The sequence below is a fragment of the Ammospiza nelsoni genome, chromosome 17 (assembly GCF_027579445.1).
Source record: "Ammospiza nelsoni isolate bAmmNel1 chromosome 17, bAmmNel1.pri, whole genome shotgun sequence".
NCBI classification, from domain to species: Eukaryota; Metazoa; Chordata; class Aves; order Passeriformes; family Passerellidae; genus Ammospiza; species Ammospiza nelsoni.
The window spans coordinates 2017531-2037824 of NC_080649.1; the positions used below are offsets into that span (position 1 = coordinate 2017531).

The following is a 20294-nucleotide window of genomic DNA, read 5'->3' on the forward strand; positions in this document are numbered from 1 at the left end:
AGCTGTCCCAGCCCCTACCCCAGGGATGTCACCACCACCCCATGTCCTGCGGCAGCCCCCAGAGCTCCTCAAGGTTGAAACGCTATCCTGGCCATTATTCCAGAGGAGAGTTCAAAGTCCATCTCTCCACCTTGTTCTCAGATTGTGGATTTTAAGTTCAGAGCCATAAAAGTCCCTGTCCTGCTGTCCCAGCCAGTCCTTGTCATTTTTCAGGGCAGCAAAAACAACAAGCAATCCCAAAAATCCTGGGAGTGCTGGAACTGGGAGCCCTGGCACCTGCAGCATGGGATGGGATAAATTCCCTTCACAGGTTCTGTTTAATCCCACTTTGGGATTTCCAGAGGATCCTCCAGCAATTCAGTGCTGCAGCTCCCCATGGCTCTGCTTAGGACTATGGAGAACTTGGGAATTATCAGAGCCCCTCAGCAAGGAGCTGCACGTCCCTGGGTTTTTGGAGGTTCCTGGGTTGATTTTTGGAGGTCCCTGTGTTGATTTTTGGAGGTCCCTGTGTTGATTTTTGGAGGTTCCTGGGTTGATTTTTGGAGGTCCCTGTGTTGATTTTTGGAGATCCTGGGTGGATTTTTGGAGGTCCCTGTGTTGATTTTTTGGAGGTCCCTGGGTTGATTTTTGGAGGTCCCTGCGTTGATTTTTGGAGGTTCCTGGGTTGATTTTTGGGACACTGCCTGCTCTCTGATCCCTGCCAGTCTTCCAGGAAAAGAATCAGAAGTGCAGGGGGAGGGAGGGTGTGAGATAATTGTCTCACCCCATGTCAGCAGCCTGTGATTAAGAGTGAACATGGAACTGCTTTGTCACCACGATCACAAATAAATCTACCGCGAAATCAGTGGGGGCTTTGAGATTAAATTACATTAAATTAGATTTTTGTGAAATCCATCAGGCTCCATCAGGGCGAGGAGAAAGATTTGGTTCCACAGGGCTGGGGAATTGGCTGTTTGAATGTTGCTCCTGACAAACATTCCTGCAGGGAACTGCACAGGTTGCTTTTCTAATTGAGGGAGGAGAGGGCACCTCCCTTCACACAGGCTGGGAGTGCAAACTGTTCATTCTCCTTGGGCTTTCCTCATCCTCCAACACTTCCCAAGCACATCAGAGCCTCCTTTTAACCCTGGGGGTGATGAGGGTCCTTCCACCATGTCCTGCCACCACCCCACAAAAGCCCAGGCCACCAGACTGGGGTGGCTGATGTCCCACCCATCGTGGTGCTGTGCTCTGGGACTGTGTCAAAGCTGTCCCCAACCTGTCCCTTCACAACCACAACCTTGCTGGGAAATCCCACAGCAATCAGCCCTGTGTGGGATAGGAGTGAAATCCTCTTTTTAGCCTTTAAAATGTGCATTTGGTGTGACTTCAAGTGTTAAACCCAGAGCTGCAGGCAGAGTTTGTGGAGAAAACAGTGTCTGGTTTGATTTTATTGTTATTGCAAGAACTTGTTTGTGATGCTGAGGAAACTGAGGCAGGGAGGGATCAACACCTCAGGCTTCCAGCAATCCCCAGAGCTGGGGATTCAGGGAATGCTCCAGGGAAATTCCCAACAAACCAGAATGGCTTCAACCCCATCTGCTCCCACTCACCCCCATGCCCAGGTCCCATCCCAATTTCCAGGGCATAGGATCAGGCTCTGGAGTGCAGCAGGTGTTTCCCAGCAAGGAGGAGAAGCAGCAGTGATGCCTCCAAACCATCCTCAAGTCCAGAGCAGCTCTCCAACAAATTTCCCATCCATGATTCATATTTCAAACCCTTATTTCATTTGAAATTTACCCACGTCCCTAATTCAGTCAGCTCTCAACAGCTGAACCTTTAAAAATTGAAGTGGCTGATGTCAAGAAGGGCTTTCTGTTCATTTGTTCCAGCCACAGCCAAGCTGAGCTTTAGGAGCCAAATTCCAAGATCCTCCTGTTCAGGTGCTGAGACCTTTTGTTCTCTTTGTGGCTCAGGGTGAGCAGGAGCCCCTGGCTGTCCCCCAGCCCAGGTGAGGCCGTGCTGGTGGGGCTGATGAGCTGGGATGGCCAAGGACCAGCTGGCACTGGCTGCTGAGGCTTTCATCCATCAGCTGAGAGCCCTGGTGGCTCCTGGGCACAGCCACAGCTGGCACAGCTGGATGCCAACAATCTGTAAATACCTGCTGGTCCCTTCTTCCCAGCCAAGCTCCACAGGGTAAAAGCATGGAGTAATTCATCTTGGGGTGTGCACCTTCAGGGAGCTGAGGGAAGATATTTCCAAGCCAGAAACACAAGTTAAAAACCAGATTTAACCAGATCCTTGGTGAGCTCCAAACCTGAGAGATCTCAGGGACAGGTTTTGCTGGGAGAGCAAAGCAAAATACATTTAATTTAAGACATGCAGCTGGGAAAATGTTTTCAATCAGTCACTGGGAGGCTGATGTGAAGGGAGAACCAGAGGAATTCACTGTGTTTGAGATAAAAGGGGAAACTGGGAGGGGAATGTGTCCAGCCAGGACAAGGGAAGAGATGAGAATCTTGACTCCATGTTTTAGAAGGCTGATTTATTATTTGATGATATATATTATATTAAAAGAAAATTATATACTAAAACTATACTAAAAGAATAGAAGGAGGATTTCATCAGAAGGCTTGAAAGGAATAGAAAGGAATGATAATAAAATCTTGTGGCTGACCAGAGAGTCGGAGCCAGCTGACTGTGATTGGCCATTAATTAAAAACAACCACATGAGACCAAGCACAGATGCACCTGTTGCATTCCACAGCAGCAGATAATTATTGTTTACATATCATTTCTGAGTCCTCAGTTTCTCAGGAGAAAAATCCTAATGAAAGGATTTTTTATAAAATGCAATCATCCTTATCTCCTCACAGACTTCTCCCAGGACCATGCCTGGGAAATCTGTGCCTCTCTCTGTGGCCAGGGAGCTGCTGCTGCCACAGGGGTGATGCCCCCTCTCTCTCCTGTTGCTCTGCAGGGCAGTGTGGGCTCGCTGAGGGCCCAGGACTCCCAGAACCTGCTGACAGTGAGGAAGATCTCGGTGTCCCGGATGCATTCCCTGCCCAACGACAGCTACATGTTCCGGCCCGTGGCCCCCGCCACGGCCCCCCTGCCCCTGCACGAGGTGGAGATGGAAACCTACCCCTGCAAAGCCCAAAGAGGTACCTACCACCCTCACAGATTCCTCTGCTCTGGGGCAAAGGTTTGGGTTCCTCACCATGAGAAGGAGGTGGAAGGGTTGGAGCACGGCCAGGGAAGGGGATGCAGCTTGGGGGGCTCGGCCTGGAGAAGCTCAGGGGGAAACTTCTCATTCTCCACAAATTCCTGATAGGATGGGGCAGGGCTGGGCTCTGCTCTCAGGGAACAGGGTCAGGATGAGAGGAAACAGCCTCAGGTTGTGCCAGGAGAGGTCTGGATTGGATATCAGGGAAAATTTCTTCACTGGAAGGTGTTCAAGCATCAGAACAGGTTCCCAGGGCAGTGGTGGGGCCATCATCCCTGGGAGTGTTCACAAAACCTGTGGATCTGGCACTTGGGGACTTGATTTAGCACTGGCCTTGGCAGTGCAGGATTAATGCTTGGGATCCATGGTCTTTTCCAATCTTTACAGCTCCATGGTTACACCCACAGGGGGTTCAGTGGGGAGCAACCAAGGCAAGCATGGCCTGAGCAGGGCTGGCTCCCGTGTGGTTCCACAGCACCACAGTGCTTCCTTCCCCACATCCTGCAAAATTCCACCTTTCCATCACCTCCCCAGAGGCAACCTCAGGTGTCTGGGGAGGAACAAAGCTCCCAGGCACAGGTAGAGGTTTTTAGCTGAGGGAAGGGAGCTGTGCATTCCCTCTGATCAATAACATCCCCAGGAATAAAAGCCAGAGTTGGGATTGCTTCCAGCACAATTCCTCATGTTTCAGGCAGGCTGCAGCCTCAGGGCAGTGCCTTTCAGCAGCACACCTGGAGTTCAGAGCTGCAGGAGATTCTTTGGCAGCAGAAAGATCAGAAGCCACTCTCTGGTTCTTCCTGAGCCCAGCCTTGTAATGAATGTCATGGAGAGACCCCAAAATCCAGGAATCACAGAGCCTTTGAGGGGGCATTCATCCTCTGCATCCCAGCACATTTCCCTGAAAATGCATTTCTGTCTCTTCTCTTGAGCTGCTTTGAAGGGAAAATTGTTGGAATTTTGGATGTTGAGAATTTTAGATTTTTATGTTGATAGATTTTGATTTTTAAGAGAGTATTGTATTTAATTTGAAGTTGTAGAGGAAGTTTTTAAAAGTAAATTATAGAATTGAGATTATGAGTGTGTAGTTTGATTAGAAGTGTATAATATTATGTAGTGGAAAATATAGAGCTTAAGGTTTTAAAATATAGTGATATATGTAAAGTAAAATAGAGGTTTTAGGGTGGAAGTTGGGGGGTTTTAAAATTTATTTTTATGGGTTTGGGTAGTATTCTATAATTAGATAGAAAAGTTTGTATTGTGGGATATGAGAGATTCATTATTAGGTTAAAAGTAAAAATACAACAGGAAATTGATCTGAAACACATCTCTGCCTCCCTAAAAGCACACGTGCTCCTGGAGGGGCTCCCTAGAACTCTTCCCAGCCTGGTTCCCTTTGATCCAGCATGGTTTGAAATGCCAGAACTTCCCAGTGGGTTTGCACACCCTGATTTCCTTGGGAGAAGGAACTCTGTGTTTGTTCAGACTCTCTGGGAGCCAGGTCATGTTCTCTGCTCCGTGTTTATTATTATTTCACCTGCAAATTCCTGGTGAGGGAAAGAAAACAGAGGTTGAGTTTCACAGGCAGCCTCCTGGAGCTGCTTTTCATCCCTGGAGTGGCTGTAAAGGAGGATTTATATCCATATAAAACTGCTGGGGTGTTGGCAGGGGTGGGTAGAGCCCACCAAGGATTCTCTGATGTTTTCTAAATTCCTAAATTTCTCTCCAAGAGCACTGGAGGGGATGGATGTGATGGATATGACTTTTTACCTGGTGGTAAAACCAGCAGTACCCTGAGCTGTGCTGCTCCTGAGCTGCCCCAACTCTCCTTCAAGTCACAGATCCAGAAATTATATCCAAATAAAACTGAGCCCATGGAGACTCCCATGAGTGTTTCCATGGGTTTCAGGATGTCTGATCTTCTCCACTGACCACACAGTGAAAATCCTGTGGGATGAGCAGATCTCAGGATATTTTGGTTTTAGATGCAGTTTGCTGATTTCCTAGAAAAACAAGAGAAAAAACATCCAGCTCCAGAAATCCTCAGTGCTCCTGAGCATCCAGTTTGGAGGGGGTTTGGGTTTCCTATATGAGAGCTCGATGGAAAGTGTCCAACAGGAGGAAATTCCAGCTGAGGACAGGGAGTAGAGCATTGGGTCTGGATTTTATGACCATGTTTGTGACAGACTTTATGCCAGAGTTTTTCTGCACCATAAAAAGCACTTTATAAAGCCTGGAATAGCACATGAACAGCACAGGCTCAGTCTGAAACTCAGGGTGTAAGAGAGCCCAAAAAAAACCTGGGGAGAAGCAGGGTGGGGGTGGGAATTCCTTCTGTGTGTTCTCGAGAAAAGCTCCAGAAGAAAAATTATTAAACACTCACTTTTCTTTGTCCCCACCAACAAATCTGTCTGTGAAATGCAACTGTGATGTGTGTGGATGGCTTTTGTCAGGGGTTCAAGTTCCCTGACCCCCGGGTGAGATCTCTTGGAGTGATGGATAAGGGTGTTTGTAACACGGAGCTGGGCAGCGCTGCAGGAACAGACGCTGGGTTTCAAACTAATGAGGACAATAAATCCTGCAGCCAGAAACCAGAGAAGATCTTTCAAACAACTCCCAAGTGCAGTAAAGCAGCACCACGGATGGGCTGGGGAGGAGGGATGGCCTTCAGACCCAGCCTGGGAGGCTTTGGGAAGAGAGAGATTCCAGCCTGTCCATGGCTCAGGCTGTCAGAGCACTTGGAGCAGCTCCTGGTGGGACCATACTGAGCTGAGCTGAGCTGAGCTGAGCTGAGCTGAGCTGAGCCTTGGGGACAGCCCCTGGTGCTGGCTGGGCTGGGCTGGGCTGGGCTGGGCTGGGTGGGAGAACTGCCCTGGGCCTGCAGAAGTTGTAGAATATCTTGAGTTAGAAGGGACCCTCAAGGATCAGAGCCCTACACAGGCACCCCAACATCTGTGAGCTCCCTGCCATTCCTGCTGAGCTTCAAAGCAGCAGACAGCACAAGGGACAAGGTTTTTAATCCAAGGTTTATGCCAAGATTTGGCATTCCACCCAGGCCCAACAGGTTTTCCCTTCTCCCTCCTGTGTTCGCTCCCCTCTTGAAGCTTCTGCCCCAAGCCTTGAGAGCCCCCATGCCCAGCAGTGACTGCTCCTCTGTCCTGCCCTAGGGTCCATCAGCTCCACGCGCTCGCAGCCCGTGGGGGGCAGCTCCTCGCTGAGGGTGCCTGCGGAGGACGGGCGGCACCGCTGGAAGGGGCTGGTCCCCCATGGCAGCCCCCGCTCCCCTGCTCTCAGCAAGCTGCTCTGCAGACAGGTGAGGGGCCACCAGCACACAGAGGTAACTCCTGTCTTGTCACCTGGTTCCTTCCCTTCTTCCCCAGCCCTCTCTCGTGTTTCTGTGCTTGGAGCTAAAGTGGAATTCCTGTTTCAGAACAAAACGCGCTGTAAATTTTAATATATTCCCAGCAAATGTGGGAAGGCCCTTTTTTCCCTGCTTACATCTTCATGGCTGTGCTGTTCCAGGAAATAAGAGCTAAACTGTGGGGAGTAGGTGCCCAATCTCCATTTGGGAGAGCCTTCCACCATGGTGGGGTGTGCTGGCTCAGGATTTGGGGCTGGAACAAGACCAAGGCCCAGCAGATGCCAGCCCTGAACATGAAGGTTCCTGCCAGCTAAAGTTTATCCTGTTGTACAGGAGGGTCTGACAGGACTGGCACAATGAGGCAGGGATCGGGTGGGCTGTGTTAGACTCACAAACCCTTTGCCTCATGCCATGGGCTCCCCATCCCTGTGAGTGTCCAAGGCCAGCTCAGATGGGGCTTGGAGCAGCCTAGACTGGTGGAAGGTGCCCGTGGCAGGGTGTGGAAGGAGATGAGCTTTAAGACCCCTTCCAACACAGCGTGGTTCTATAATTCTGTGTCCATCACTGGAGATGCTGCTGCCCAGCACATCCCCAGGCTCTCACCCCACTTCTCTCCCCTTCCAGGAGGCCGTTCGGACAGACTCAGTAGACGGACAGACTCCAGAGCACAAAGACAGCCAGCAAGCAGAGCCTGGAGAGCCCCAACCATCAGCAAAGCAGCCCCAGAGCACCCTCACCGCCAGCCCTCTCCATTCCCCGCTCCCAGCCACCCCTCCACGCTCTCCCCCATCCTCCCCACACCGGGCCCTGGGCCCCCTGGCACGGAAGCACACGTGTGGCCAGCACGGCGTTCCCAGCCGGCCACCCAGCCCCAGCAGCCCCCCCGGCCCCGAGAGCTGCCAGGCCGAGCCCTCAGACCTGGCTGACGAGGAGGTTCGGCACATCAACAGCTCGGCCAAAGACTGGGCGGAGGAGCACTCGGACCCCGGCAGCCGCTCCACCTCGCCCTTCACGTCCCCGGCCCCGTCCCCCGTGCCCCTCAAGAACTGCAGCACAAGCAGCCTCTCCCGCAGGGAGAAGGACTTGAAGAAGTTCTACAGCACCGACGCCAAGGGCTTCCTCAGCAAGCCCAGCTGGGCCGACGAGCAGCGGCGGCATTCCATCGAGATCTGCCCCTCCGGCGGCGCCCCCGAGCCCGCCGAGGACAAGCAGCGGCCCCCTGGCCACATCCAGCCGGAGGCCGACTACATCCACGGAGCCCGGAGGAAGAAGAAGATGAGCCCGCCCTGCATTTCTATAGATCCTCCCATGGAGGACGAGGGAGCGGCGGCCCCGCGCACCAAACCCTCCGAGAACACCCTGCTGCGGAGGAGAACCCCGTCCTGCGAGTTCCCGGCCTACCGAGAATCCCTGGAGCTCCCGGAGAGCCGAGGGGGGGAGCACCTCAGCATCCCCAACTTCTCCTTCGAGCAGCTGGACGGCGGCGGCTCCTTGAGCAGCCTCTCGGAGCTGCGGGACAGCGGGCAGCCCACGCCGGCCTCCCTGGACTCGCGGCCGGACGCTGAGCAGAGGAAACAGGAGCACTTAAAAACTCAGCGGGGCAACAACGGCAAAGAGGGGGGCAAAGAGCTGCTGGGCACTGCCAAGAGCCCCCCGCGCAAGCAGGACTTGGGCCCCGTGACTGTTGCCACAGAAGAAGGCACGGATGAGCCAGTATAGCTGCTGGGATGGGGGACAGGGGGGGTCTCAAGGGCTTGTCACCAATGTGGGGGTTCCAAAGCGACGGGACCCAGCGGTCAGGGGTGGCCGTCACCGTGGCCGTCCCCTCGCTGCGGGCACTCGTTGGGAGGAGCTGTGGAAGTTTGCAAAAAAAACCACACAAACACACACACACACACGTGAAAAAATGAAAAAGAAACCAAACAAGCGGCTGGATGAAACTGGGGATGGGGTTTTGGGGGATTTGGCGAGAGGTTTTGGGGTTTCTTTTCTAAGGGGAAGGTGGATTGATGCAGGGGTGGCTTTGTTCCTCCCACCCCTCTCTGTGGCCTCGATCACATTGATTTGGGTCTGAGGTGGTGGTGGGATTCTCTTGGGGTTTTGTTGTTTTGTTTGGTTTGTTTTTTGTTTGTTTTTGTTTTTGATTTTTTTTTTTTAATTTTATTTTTATTTTAAAGATGCTCAACTTTTCCTGAGGCACCTTTTTGAGCTGTCACGTTACGCTGGAGTGCCTGGGAGCTGGACATTGTCTGTATATCAGCAGTTCTATAAATAAAAATTCTGTATTTGTGAGCTACAAAATGAGGAAACAAACAACAAACAAAAAACCTGGGAAAAAAATAGACCCACAAAAACTCTCTCTTCATAATGCACATATTTTTATAGAGAAACAGAGATGCTGTTTTTTGCATTACATGGGTGGTGTTTCCTTGGGTTTTCTGTGGAATTAATTATTCCAGCCATTCATTTTCCAAATGTTTCTCCTCTCTCCTCGCTTCCCTGCCCTCCACCATCACCCCACCAGCTTCTTCTCACAGCTGATGCTTCTGACGTCTCGCTCATTTTCTTTTGTACTTTAGAGGTTGTCCTAATTACAGACAAAAAAACCAAATCACTACTGAATTGTAGCCAGTGCAATAATAAGTTATTCATTCTTCTTGTCTGTCCAACTGTCCTGTTGCTTTTTTTCCCCCCCTTTTTTTTTAACTGAAATTCAGGTTAAACGTCGCAATAATCTGAACTAACGTGCACAAAGACAGTTTCTTGTGTTACAAAGAGAAAAAACTAATGAAAAAAAGGAAAAATAACTACATTTACAGAGAGATTAAAAAAAACTGAACAAATAAATAGTAAATTATTTAAGAAATGTATTTTGTTTACTGCAGTTCTAAGTAAATTATTGATACAGTGTGTAAAGGTGTAAAGAGCTGTCGTAGGTGATGTTCTTTGTGAGCATTTAAGGTGACGATTTGTCCTCCTTGTGACAGAACAACTCCGACCCCTGGGGGCAGTTTGCACTCCCTGTCCCTCCCTCCCCATCCCTGGACACGTTCCCTTCCCAAGGCCCTTCCAGAAGCCTCTAGAGGAATCCAGGTCACCTTTTAACACCATTTTGGGGGGGTTTTTTTTGCAGCTCTGTTTTGTTTTTACCCTCCTTCCCCACCCCTCCTGCAGGCCCTGTGTCCATGGCCCAGCTTGGCCACGGGAAACTGGAGCAGGAAGGAGCCCGTGGACACCCAGGGGGAACAAACCCATGCAGTCGTTTCCGTTTGGTTCCTTCCGTGCCGCCTCATATTTATGCCTTCACATTTATCTTCTGTTATCGATGCATCCATTACTCCAAAGGAAATGTATCTTGTTTCACATCTATTAAACTGTATAAACTGGAAGCGTGGCCTCCCTTTGTGCCGCAGCGGGGGGAGCTCAGCTGTCCCTCCCGCTCCCAGAGCTCGGCATTCCCTGAAAATTCCTTCCTCAACCTCTCTGAGCTGCAGCCCCCCAGGTGGGAACCATCCCTGCTGGAGCTGGAGGCTTCTCCCACCTCCCCCTGAGCTCAGAGAATCCCTCACCTCTCCTCCATATGTTGATCCGGCTGCTTCCGAGGAGCACCTGCGCCGCTGTAATTAAGAGTCATTTAGAATTATTGTAAATAATTATTCTGTCTCGGTGGGATAGCGAGGAATTCCAGAAAAGAGCCACGAAATCCATGATTAACAGTGCTTTGGGGAGGATGGCAAGCTGCTTTTGCTGCAGTTTAAGGAGGGGAGGTGAATCCTTCTGCTCCAGGCTGAGTGCTGCCTGGAGGGGTGGGGGATGCCCTGGGGCGTCCCTCAGCATCAGGGGACACTCAGGGTGTCATTTACTGCTGGGATTATTTAGCTTTGCTGGAAAAAGCCTGAATTTCCTTCTGGCCCTGTGCCTGAATTCCCTTCAGGGTGAAAATCCTCTTGCCACAGGGTTGGTGGCTGATGGTGGTGATGGAGAGGGGTGGAACAACTTGGAAGGGCTTGAGGCCATGGCAGTGTCAAGAATAAGTTGGGATATTTGCTCCTGGTTCTCTCTCAGCCTGCCACCCTTCCCAAAGCCCTTCCCAAACCCCTCAAAGCTCATCAGGACCCAAACCAACCCCATGGGCCTGCAGGAACATCCTGGCAGCATGGGGAGAATCAAGCTCAGACTGAATTTCCCAAGAGCAGAGAGTGACCGTGGATTGCTCCCTGATGTCTCTTTTGGAGACACTCACCTGGATTGCAGGTGCAAAACCCCCCCAGCTGCATCCCCAAACCCGGCCATGACCAGAGAAACTATTTAACATCAGCAGTGTTAATTTTGTTGATTAAATCTCTGCAGCATTAAGCAATTTCCCCCCGGACCGTCTGCAAGGCTCGCTTAAGATCGGAAGTGAAAAGCACGGGCTAAATGCAAGTCATGATTATTTAATTGGATCGATTTCTATTTTGCATTTTTAATGGCCATTCAGTCCTGTCCATTAATCAGCCCCAGCACTCTCCATCCCAGCAAGGCCACAGCTCACAGGGATGGGGGCTGTGTCCATCTGGGCTGGCCCAGTGCCACCTCAGCACCCCTGGAGGAGCAGGAACCGAGCAGGGATTAAAAACCACCATGCTGAGGAAGGAAACCATCATAGGGGCTGTGCTTCAAGGATAAATCTCAGATGGCATCGATCTGAAATTCTCTTTGTCACGCTGGGGAGGGAAAAAAGCTTTAAAAAATCCCAAGCACCAAATCTGACGCCATCCTGGGTGCAATTAGCCCCAACCTTAATCTGTCAGAGCTGTGAGATCATACAGGTTGCATGAATGCTAATAAGCATTTGATATTTGTACAAGCTTTCTGGGGATGAATAATTCAATTGACTTCATCCATTAAATTTCCCCTATTAAGTTTTCAAACCATGGCTGGGTTTTAATGGCTGGGGCCATCTCATCCTCCAGACGAGGGGGCTTAATTAGGAATTTTAGCACACCCTGACAGAGCCACAGGAGCTGAAATCTGTGTGGCTCTTTGGGTTTTGAGCAGCTCGTGTCTCTCTGCTGGAGCCCTGCTGAGCCCCTGGAATAACTCCAGCTCACACCAGGTGAGTGCTCCATCCTCTCCCAGCATTATGGTGCTGTCACAGAATGCTTTAGCCCTTTCTTTCCATGGGGTCAGCTTCTCTCTGGAGGTTGGGAAGGTGCTGAGGGGCTGTTTGGGATGGGGGATCTGCAGTGGCACTGATGCATCCCCTGGATTTTGGCACCACTCGATGATTCTGTGGGTCCCTTCCAACTCAGGATATTCTACAATTCCACAATTCCCTGGAATTCACTGATGCAGAGATGTCACCAGGAGTGTCCCACACCCAGCTTGGGCTGCTCCTCATGCCAGGACCCTTCACCTGTGTCCCTCACTTGCAGCTCAGCATTGGGTTGGTTTTTTCCAAATGTGGATGTTGAGCTATCTAGTGAAAAATAAATCTGTTCACAATGAGAGGGAGAAAATGCCAAGGACCCTCATTAAGTCACACCACAGGGAAGATCCAGATTAATGATTTGAATATTTGATTGAAGTCCCCTGGAGCAGCTTCTGATTCTGCTTTGCCCCACGTGGAGGCACAAGCTGCCGAGGGCCCGTGGCCACGTCTGCAGGGTCTGTTGGATGCATGGAAAACAGAGTTCCCATCTGAATTATTCCCTAAAAATGCAGCCACCACTGGACACAAGCAGGAGGGCTCCATGCCTGGCAGGAGAAGGAGCTTGTTTACCCTCCCCATCTCCTGCTTTTATTCCTTATGTCCCCATCAAATCCAGCTGTCCCTCTAGGCACCATCTCCCAGGGTCTGCCTCACCCTCTCCCCTCCTTGCCTCTGTGTCAATTTATTCTGACTGGCTCATTAATTCATTTTGCTCGTTAACTAAAAGAAACCTCACCAATGATAATGAGTTCTAATACAAATTAATTCTTCAGGGAAGACCAGGCACTTCACAGCTCCTTGGCAGTGACAGCGTCCGTGCCCAGCAGGGCCCCTGGCATGGGGCTGGCGGCCACATGGACACAGGGATCATCCCTGGAAGTGTCCAAGAACAGGCTGGACAGCAAGCTGGGACAGTGGAAGGTGTCCCTGCCCATGGCAGGGGGTGGAACTGGATGAGCTTTAAGGTCCTTTCCAAGATAAACCATTCTGGGATTCAGCCACGGAACACAAAACCCACCCAGCCTCACCCAGGTGCATTCCCACCACCAGGTAAGTGTATTCAGCAGGAATTACAGCAGCAATGTCCCCCTGGGTGTGCTGCTGTGAGATCCCACTCAGCCCCTGTTGGATTTGAGCAGCAGGAGCAAAAGGCAGGGAAGACAAAGGGCAGGGGAGCCTCCTGCAGCCTCCTGGCAGGCAGGGATGAGTCAACGCTGTGCAAACAACTCTAAAAATACAAAAGCTTTATAGCAGATTAATGACACCATCAAATGTATTTCACTGGCCATTTACCAGGTGTTGATCATAAATATTTGGGATTCAAAATAAACGTCTGTGCTGTGCTACCGTGGTGTTGTTTGTGTCCCTGCCACCCTCCCTGGATCAGCCCTGGGGCTTGAGCAGGTAATGGAGACAAAGGAGCTGCTCCTGCTCCCTCCCTGCAGCACAGGGTGTCCTTGCACTCTGTTCTCCAGGGATCTGCTGCTCCTGCAGGGGATGAGCCCAGAGCTGGGCTGATGGGCAGGAGATACAGCCCCTGCTGGCACTGCAGCCCCTGCCTGCCCTCCCCAGGGCTCATCCAGAGGTGATTCCAGGGGAAACCCAGGGAAAGGGCTCAGCACAACTCTCCAGGGTCCCTGGGAGCCCCTGGACCCAGAGCCAGGCAGCCTGGGCAGGTCACAGTGCCTGGGTCAGATTCAGGAGCTCCCAGTGACATCTCTCAGCAGTTTTGGAATTTTTTTTTCCATTTTTCCAGCCCTTGGCTCTTGCTGGGAATGAAGCAAACATAATTCCCTCAGCTGTTCCACTCTGTGACTCCAGCACAGAGGTCAGTGCTGCAGGGACACTGGGAATGGCTCTCCAGGAGCTGGGATCCAACCTGGAAGAGGTGACAAGTCAGTGATCAACAGGAGCCTGTCCTTCCTCCTTTTTTACAGGAATCCTCCCTCCAAACACCCCAGGGAGGATTCCTGTAAAAATCACAGTCCTGGAGAAGAGGAGAATGTTTTAAACAGCCAGGAGAAACAGCAGCATTGCTAAATAACACCCATGGGGTCACCACCATCCACAAACCTTCATCATGCTTGGAAATCAAACTCTCTGATGGAGCATTAATTAAGTTTTCCAGCAGGATAAAACCACTTCCTTGCTTGGGATTTCACTCTGCTCACAAAGGTTAAAAATACAGCTAATTAAAACAAGGCTGGCCTGCAAAGAAGGGAGGAATAAAAAGTCTTGCTATGGCTGGGAGGGGACAGAGTCCTTCCAGATGCAGGTACAGATGACTCATGGCTGCCGAATAACCCCCCTGCTGTCTCTCTGCCATGGGGAAGGTCTCCTATTGCTGGGAGAACTCCTCCAGCAGCTGTATATCACCTGCCAGGCAACAAAAATGTCCTGAAATTGGCTCCAAGGTAGCTGGTAGCCAAGTGCAGTGTTAATTAAACAGCCTCACTAGCTGCTCCAGACAGCTGCTCCAGAACTGCTCTACTTCCCCCCCAACCCTGATCATTTTCAGTTCAAATGAATTCTTTTCCCGGAAGCATTTCTGAAGGGTTGTGGAGAAAGGATAACATTTCAGGCATTCCCTCCCATCCCTCCTGCTTCCCTGACCCATTCTTCTCTCAGCCAAATTTGTTTGGCCTGAAAAACTGAGTTGAAATAGGCACTGACAGAGAACACATCTACTGAAATGTGGAAGGGCTCCCTCCACTCCTCCCACACTTCCCCAGAGGGTCTGGCAGCAATGAACCACCCCAGAAATTCCTCAGGGAGAGGGGAAGGTGGCCGGGGATGTGGAAAGGAGGAGAAGCATGAACCACAGCCAGGCTGGACAGCCTCCATGGCACTGACATGGTGTGTGGGCAGCAAATTCCCTGGCACAACCACAGTCCTGATGGGCCAGCATGGTGTCACCAGTCCAGAACTGTCCCAGCACCGGGCCAGAACTGTCCCAGCACCAGGCCAGCCGGAGAAGGAGCTTGTTTACCCTCCCCTCTTACCCCTGCTTCTATTCCTTATGTCCCCATCAAATCCAGCTGTCCCTCTGGGCACCATCTCCCAGGGTCTGCCTCACCCTCTCCCCTCCTTGCCTCTGTGTCAATTTATTCTGACTGGCTCATTAATTCATTTTGCTCGTTAACTAAAAGAAATCTCACCAATGATAACGAGTTTTAATACAAATTAATTCTTCTGGGCCAGCCCCATCCTGTCACCCTCACACCGTGGCCATCTTCAGAACAAGTCGCCCTCAGCAGATCTCAGCGCGTGCAGCTCTTAGAAAGCCCCAGCACATCCATCCTTATTTACACACCAAACTCCCCCTTTCCTTTTTTAATTAGAGCAGGATAATTTACGCAGCACCGTGCTGTTCCCTCCTTTTCCCGCCCCCATCCCCACCAGCGGTGTGAGGGCGTTTCTCCCGCTGGCCATGATCAACACCCGCCCTGCTGAGGGCACCGCGGGACCCTCTCCTCAGCGCTGGGGCTGAGCCTCCAGAGAGCACAAAATCCACCATTTCCCTCCTTCTCCCAGCCAACACCAGCTGCTCTGGCCCTTGCCCGGCAGCATCATCTAGTGGCCATGGCCTCCACACATGGAATTGTAGGATCGGGAATATCCCGAGCTGGATCATCCCAGCCCGTCCTGGGATCCCGCCCGGCTCCAAACACCCCAAACCCCCGCCCTGGGCATCCCTCAGAGCGCTGTCCCTATAGTCCGGCAGCTTTGGGGTCCTGGCCGTCCTGTGGGCAGGCCGAGCACCGGTTGGGGCTGCTTCAGGCAGATATTAAATGATAATAATGATAAATAAAGTTCTGGACACGTGGCGGTGCGAGGATAACGGGGCAGCGCCGGGCGGGCTCTGCGGCTGAGGGGAACGAGGAGGATCCGCCCGGAAACACCCGTGCCGGGGGTGCCGGGAGCTCCAGAGGTGGGGCGGCCACGTTTTGGGGCGATTTTAGGGTGATTTGGGGGCGTTTCGCGGACCGGGAGCCCCGCGAAGAGAAGCGAAGCGCGGCGCCGGGGAAGTTTGGCCGCTGCGCCGCCCCGTCCGTCGCCACGGCAACCGGCGCGCTCGCCATGGCAGCACCCAGCGTGTTCCTGCTGGCCGTGAGCGGCGAGATCGAGAGCGGGGAGGTGCGGGAGAGCCGGGGACACCGCGGGACACACACCGGGACAGCGCGGAGGGAGGGGGGATCGCCCTGGTCCGGTCTCGGTCTCGCTACTGCGGCCGCCCGCGCGGGATGAGAATCTGACTCCCCTGATTCTGGCTGGCCTCAGTCTCAAACCCAACCCATCCTCATCCCGCCCGACCCTGCACACCCTCAGCACCCCCATAACCCTGCCTGGCTTCGTCCCCCTTAATCCATCCCTGTCTTAACCCCTCCCAAACTCATCCCAGCCTCATCCCCCTAACCCCGCTGAGCCTCAGCCCCAAACCCATCCCAGCCTCATTCCCTAAAACCCATCCCAGTCTCAGCCCCCAAACCCATCGAGTCTGTCCCAGTCTCGCTGGCACATCTGCCCTCAGCTCCCTGACTCGGGCAGATCCTCACCCCCAGAAATTCCCAGTGAATTCCCAGTAATCCCTCCCTCCCTCCCTCTCTCCCGCAGTTCCCGGGATTCGATGACCTCTACTGCAAGTTCTCCTTTGTCTACGGCCAGGACTGGGTCCCCACGGCGGTACCGCCCCTGTCCCCACCCCGTGTCCCGCTGTCCCCACCCCCGGGCTCGGCGCCAGGCTCACCCCCTGCTCCCCGCAGGGCCTGGAGGAGGGAATCTCGCAGATCACCTCCAAGAGCAGCGTCTCGCCCACCACGCTGGTCTGGAACTTCCCCATCGACATCACCTTCAAGAGCACCAACCCGTTCGGCTGTGAGTGCTGGGGGGGGGCCTGGCCCTGGTGCCAAAGCCCCCCCTCACCCCCGTTTCCTTGCAGGGCCCCAGATTGTGCTCAGTGTCTACGGGCCTGACTTCTTTGGCCACGATGTGGTCAGGGGTTATGGAGCTGTGCATGTGCCCTTCGTGCCAGGCAGGTGAGTGCCAGCCTGGCCTGCAGGGCTCAGACACATCCGGGGCCGGTTATTCTGCTCTTCCTGAAACAGAAAAACTCCCAAAAATCTCCTCGCTGTGCCCTGTCGGTTCACAGAGATTTTCTGGCAGAATTCTTTCATCATTAATTAAGTTTTGGTCATCCTGTAAAGCCCAAACTGGCCTGGAAAAAGGCCAGAAATGAAGGTCAGTTCCTCACACAATAAATTCTCATTTATTGGAGGATGGAATGGAGGAAAATCTGTTGTTCCTGTGCAAACAAACCCTTTCTGTGTGAAGGGAAATTTCCTGGTTTGTCAGGAATTCTGTGCCTTCATAAATAAAAGAAATCCTGGGTTTTTTTCATTCCTGAGGTTCTGGGCTCTCCTCTTTGTTTCAGGCACAAAAGAACCATTGCCATGTTTGTCCCAGAGTCCACCTCGAGGCTGCAGCAGCTCACCAGGTAACAATTAATGACTTTCATTCATTAAGGAATTCATTTCTCTCCTGTTCTCAGCCGCAAAGGCATTTGCAGCCACTCAGTGGTGCAGAGGTGTCACTGCTCTGTGCCATAACCAGCTTTGTGTTCTGTGGGTAAAAATCACATTTTCAGGTCTCTGGGTATTTTGAAAAGCTTTCATAAACATATATAATATAATATAATATAATATAATATAATATAATATAATATAATATAATATAATATAATATAATATAATATAATATAATAGCACACTATATTATAATTTATAATATTATGTATTATAATATTATATATTGTATACTATTCTATATAGTATATAATATTATACAATAACATATTGTATAATGATATATAATATAATAATATAATAGACATACTAATTACCTGCTAACTGCACTTAATTACTGCCTGAATCTTCTTGGGGCTGTTTTGGAATGACAGCAACAGGAAGAGCAAACCCATGAAAAAACAATTCCCAATCCAATTTTTTAAAAGAAATTCAAGGTGTCCAACCCTCAATGGTTCTCTGGGTGATTAAGAAGAATTTTTCAACAATATCTTTGCCACAGAAAGATTCTTCTAGCTCAGAAAAAAACCCTGGATTTAACAAAATCTGTATGAAACCAGTTACATTTTTTTTCCTTAAGGCAAAACTTACCTTTGATTGAATTAGATCAATAAAGAGAATCAGGTTTCAAAACCCTCCTGGCAGTCTCACTGACATCCATCTCATAGCCTGGATCAATCTCAGCCACTCAATTCATTATTTTGTAGTTTGCATTCATTATTTTGCATTTTGTATTCAATGATTTTATTTTGCATTCATAATTTTGTATTTTGCATTCAATTTGTATTTTAAATTAATTATTGTGAACTCAATAATTTGTATTTGGAATTCATTAATTTGTATTTTGAATTCAATAATTTTGTATTTTGTATTCAATGATATGTTTTCTGTATTCATTATTTTGTTTTTGTATTCATTGTTTTGTATTCATTAATTTGAATTCATTAATTTGAATTTTGTATTCAATATTTTGTGGTTTTTATTCATTCATTAATTTGTGTTTTTCTCCAAGCTGGTTCACAGGGAGGCGCCCGGAATTCACCGACCCCAAGGTGGTGGCGCAGGGCGAGGGAAGGGAAGGTGAGTCCTGGCAGCTCCTGCCTGCTGCCAGAGAGCTCCTCGTGAATCCCTTTCATTAATCTTTCATTAATCTCTAATTAATCCCATCCCCTCCCCTGTGTGCAGTGACCAGGGTGCGCTCCCAGGGCTTTGTCACCATTTCCTTCAACGTGATCACCAAGGACCTGCACAAGCTGGGCTACGACGTGGGCCAGGGTCAGAGCACCGGGCCCCAGGGGCTGCAGGGCCTCTGAGCCCCCCAAAACCCCAGGGGCTGCAGGGCCTCTGAGCCCCCCCAGAGTCCCCCAAACCCCAGGGGCTGCAGGGCCTCTGAGCCCCCCAAACCCCCAGGGGCTGCAGGGCCTCTGAGCCCCCCAAAACCCCAGGGGCTGCAGGGCCTCTGAGCCCCCCAAAACCCCAGGGGCTGCAGGGCCTCTGAGCCCCCCCAGAGTCCCCCAAACCCCAGGGGCTGCAGGGCCTCTGAGCCCCCCCAAACCCCAGGGGCTGCAGGGCCTCTGAGCCCCCCCAGAGTCCCCCAAACCCCAGGGGCTGCAGGGCCTCTGAGCCCCCCCAGAGCCCCCCAAAACCCCAGGGGCTGCAGGGCCTCTGAGCCCCCCCAGAGTCCCCCAAACCCCAGGGGCTGCAGGGCCTCTGAGCCCCCCCAGAGCCCCCCAAAACCCCAGGGGCTGCAGGGCCTCTGAGCCCCCCAAACCCCCAGGGGCTGCAGGGCCTCTGAGCCCCCCCAAACCCCAGGGGCTGCAGGGCCTCTGAGCCCCCCCAGAGTCCCCCAAACCCCAGGGGCTGCAGGGCCTCTGAGACCTCCAAAGCCCTGGGGCAGCACAGGGGCTGCAGGGGCTCTGAGCCCCCCAGAGCCTCAGGGGCTGCAGGGGCTCTGAACCCCCCAGGGGCTGCACAGCTTCTGAGCCCCCCAAACCCCAGGAGCTGCACAGCCTCTGAGCCCCCCAAATCTCCTGGGCTCCAGGGGCTGCACGGCTTCTGAGCCCCCCAAATCCCCTACACAGCCTCTGAGCCCCCCAAAGCCCCAGGGCCTGCACAGCTTCTGAGCCCCCCAAACCCCATGAGCTGCACAGCTTCTGAGCCCCCCAAAACCCTTCTGAGGGAAAGGAGGAGCTGCTCCAACTCAGTCACTCCAAAAAACACCAGCCCAGGAGGATCTGGGGTAACAACCAAGCCTGATCCTCCCAGCAAGGCTGAAGTGTTGTGGCAATTGATGTTATTGGTAACATTCAGTGTTTTATTGATAATTATTGTATTTTATTCAGTGTTTTTAGGGGTCAGGCTGTCTCAGAGTAAGGCCTGTAACAAAATATTTTATAGCAGCCTTTCGTACACCTTTTTATAGAATTAATGACACAGAAAGTTTAGAGCTGTAGCAGTTTCCCTGCAGTTAAACTTTGCAAACCCAGTTTCTCTTCAGTGGTATTTTTTTTTTTTGGCAAATGAGGAATTGAAATTATTGCACCTTCCAAAAATGGTCCTGTGAAATGCATCCCCCTCTAAGCTTTTTTAGGCTGAATAAATAAACTCTGTTGTATCAATGGATTCATTTGTTTTTCTGCTGATAAAGGAGTTTCTTTGTTTGTGTCAGGATGTTTTTAAGCCCTAAATCATCTGAGCTCTGCTAAACTTAAAGGTAGAGGAGAAAAAGAAGTGTTTCAATGCAGTGACTAATTGCTGAGTCATTTTCCTGTTTAATTTTGGGCATGTAACCTCTTGTGTTTGACTGCAAATCCCAGGAGAACGACACCATCTCCCTAAAAGGAAACTACCAAGACCTCCAAGTGTAGAAATCCCAGGAAAAACACCCAGGGATGAACCACAGATCCTCCAGGCCACAGCTCAACAAAACACCAGGGCAGAGATTGTTCTGATCCA

At 51.4% G+C, this 20294-nt stretch overlaps 2 protein-coding genes across 2 annotated transcripts in view; both read left to right on the forward strand.

The window, feature by feature from the left end:
* Positions 1-8282, forward strand: part of CACNA1H (calcium voltage-gated channel subunit alpha1 H) — a 149695-nt gene extending 141413 nt beyond the window's left edge. Inside the window, exons 32-34 of the mRNA XM_059484127.1 lie at positions 2960-3143; positions 6370-6515; positions 7188-8282. Of these exons, the coding sequence (XP_059340110.1) occupies positions 2960-3143; positions 6370-6515; positions 7188-8282 (1425 nt within the window). The remainder of the gene's footprint in view (positions 1-2959; positions 3144-6369; positions 6516-7187) is intronic.
* A 44-nt stretch (positions 8283-8326) lies between these two features.
* On the forward strand, positions 8327-18745 carry B9D1 (B9 domain containing 1). The gene is made up of 9 exons (XM_059484658.1): positions 8327-8404; positions 9977-10065; positions 15720-15894; positions 16372-16440; positions 16521-16632; positions 16697-16793; positions 17189-17251; positions 18352-18419; positions 18525-18745. Exons 1-9 carry the CDS (start codon positions 8327-8329, stop codon positions 18650-18652), a joined length of 879 nt encoding a protein of 292 aa, XP_059340641.1. The 3' UTR covers positions 18653-18745.
* Positions 18746-20294: the final 1549 nt, after the last annotated feature.

Excerpts from the sequence above, each read along its gene's own strand:
- B9D1 (XM_059484658.1), top strand. The coding sequence starts at position 8,327 with ATGTGGGGGTTCCAAAGCGACGGGACCCAGCGGTCAGGGGTGGCCGTC. Across the intron at positions 16,633-16,696 it reads GAGCACCAACCCGTTCGGCT|GGCCCCAGATTGTGCTCAGT; the intron begins GTGAGTGCTGGG and ends GTTTCCTTGCAG. Across the intron at positions 17,252-18,351 it reads AGGCTGCAGCAGCTCACCAG|CTGGTTCACAGGGAGGCGCC; the intron begins GTAACAATTAAT and ends TTTTTCTCCAAG.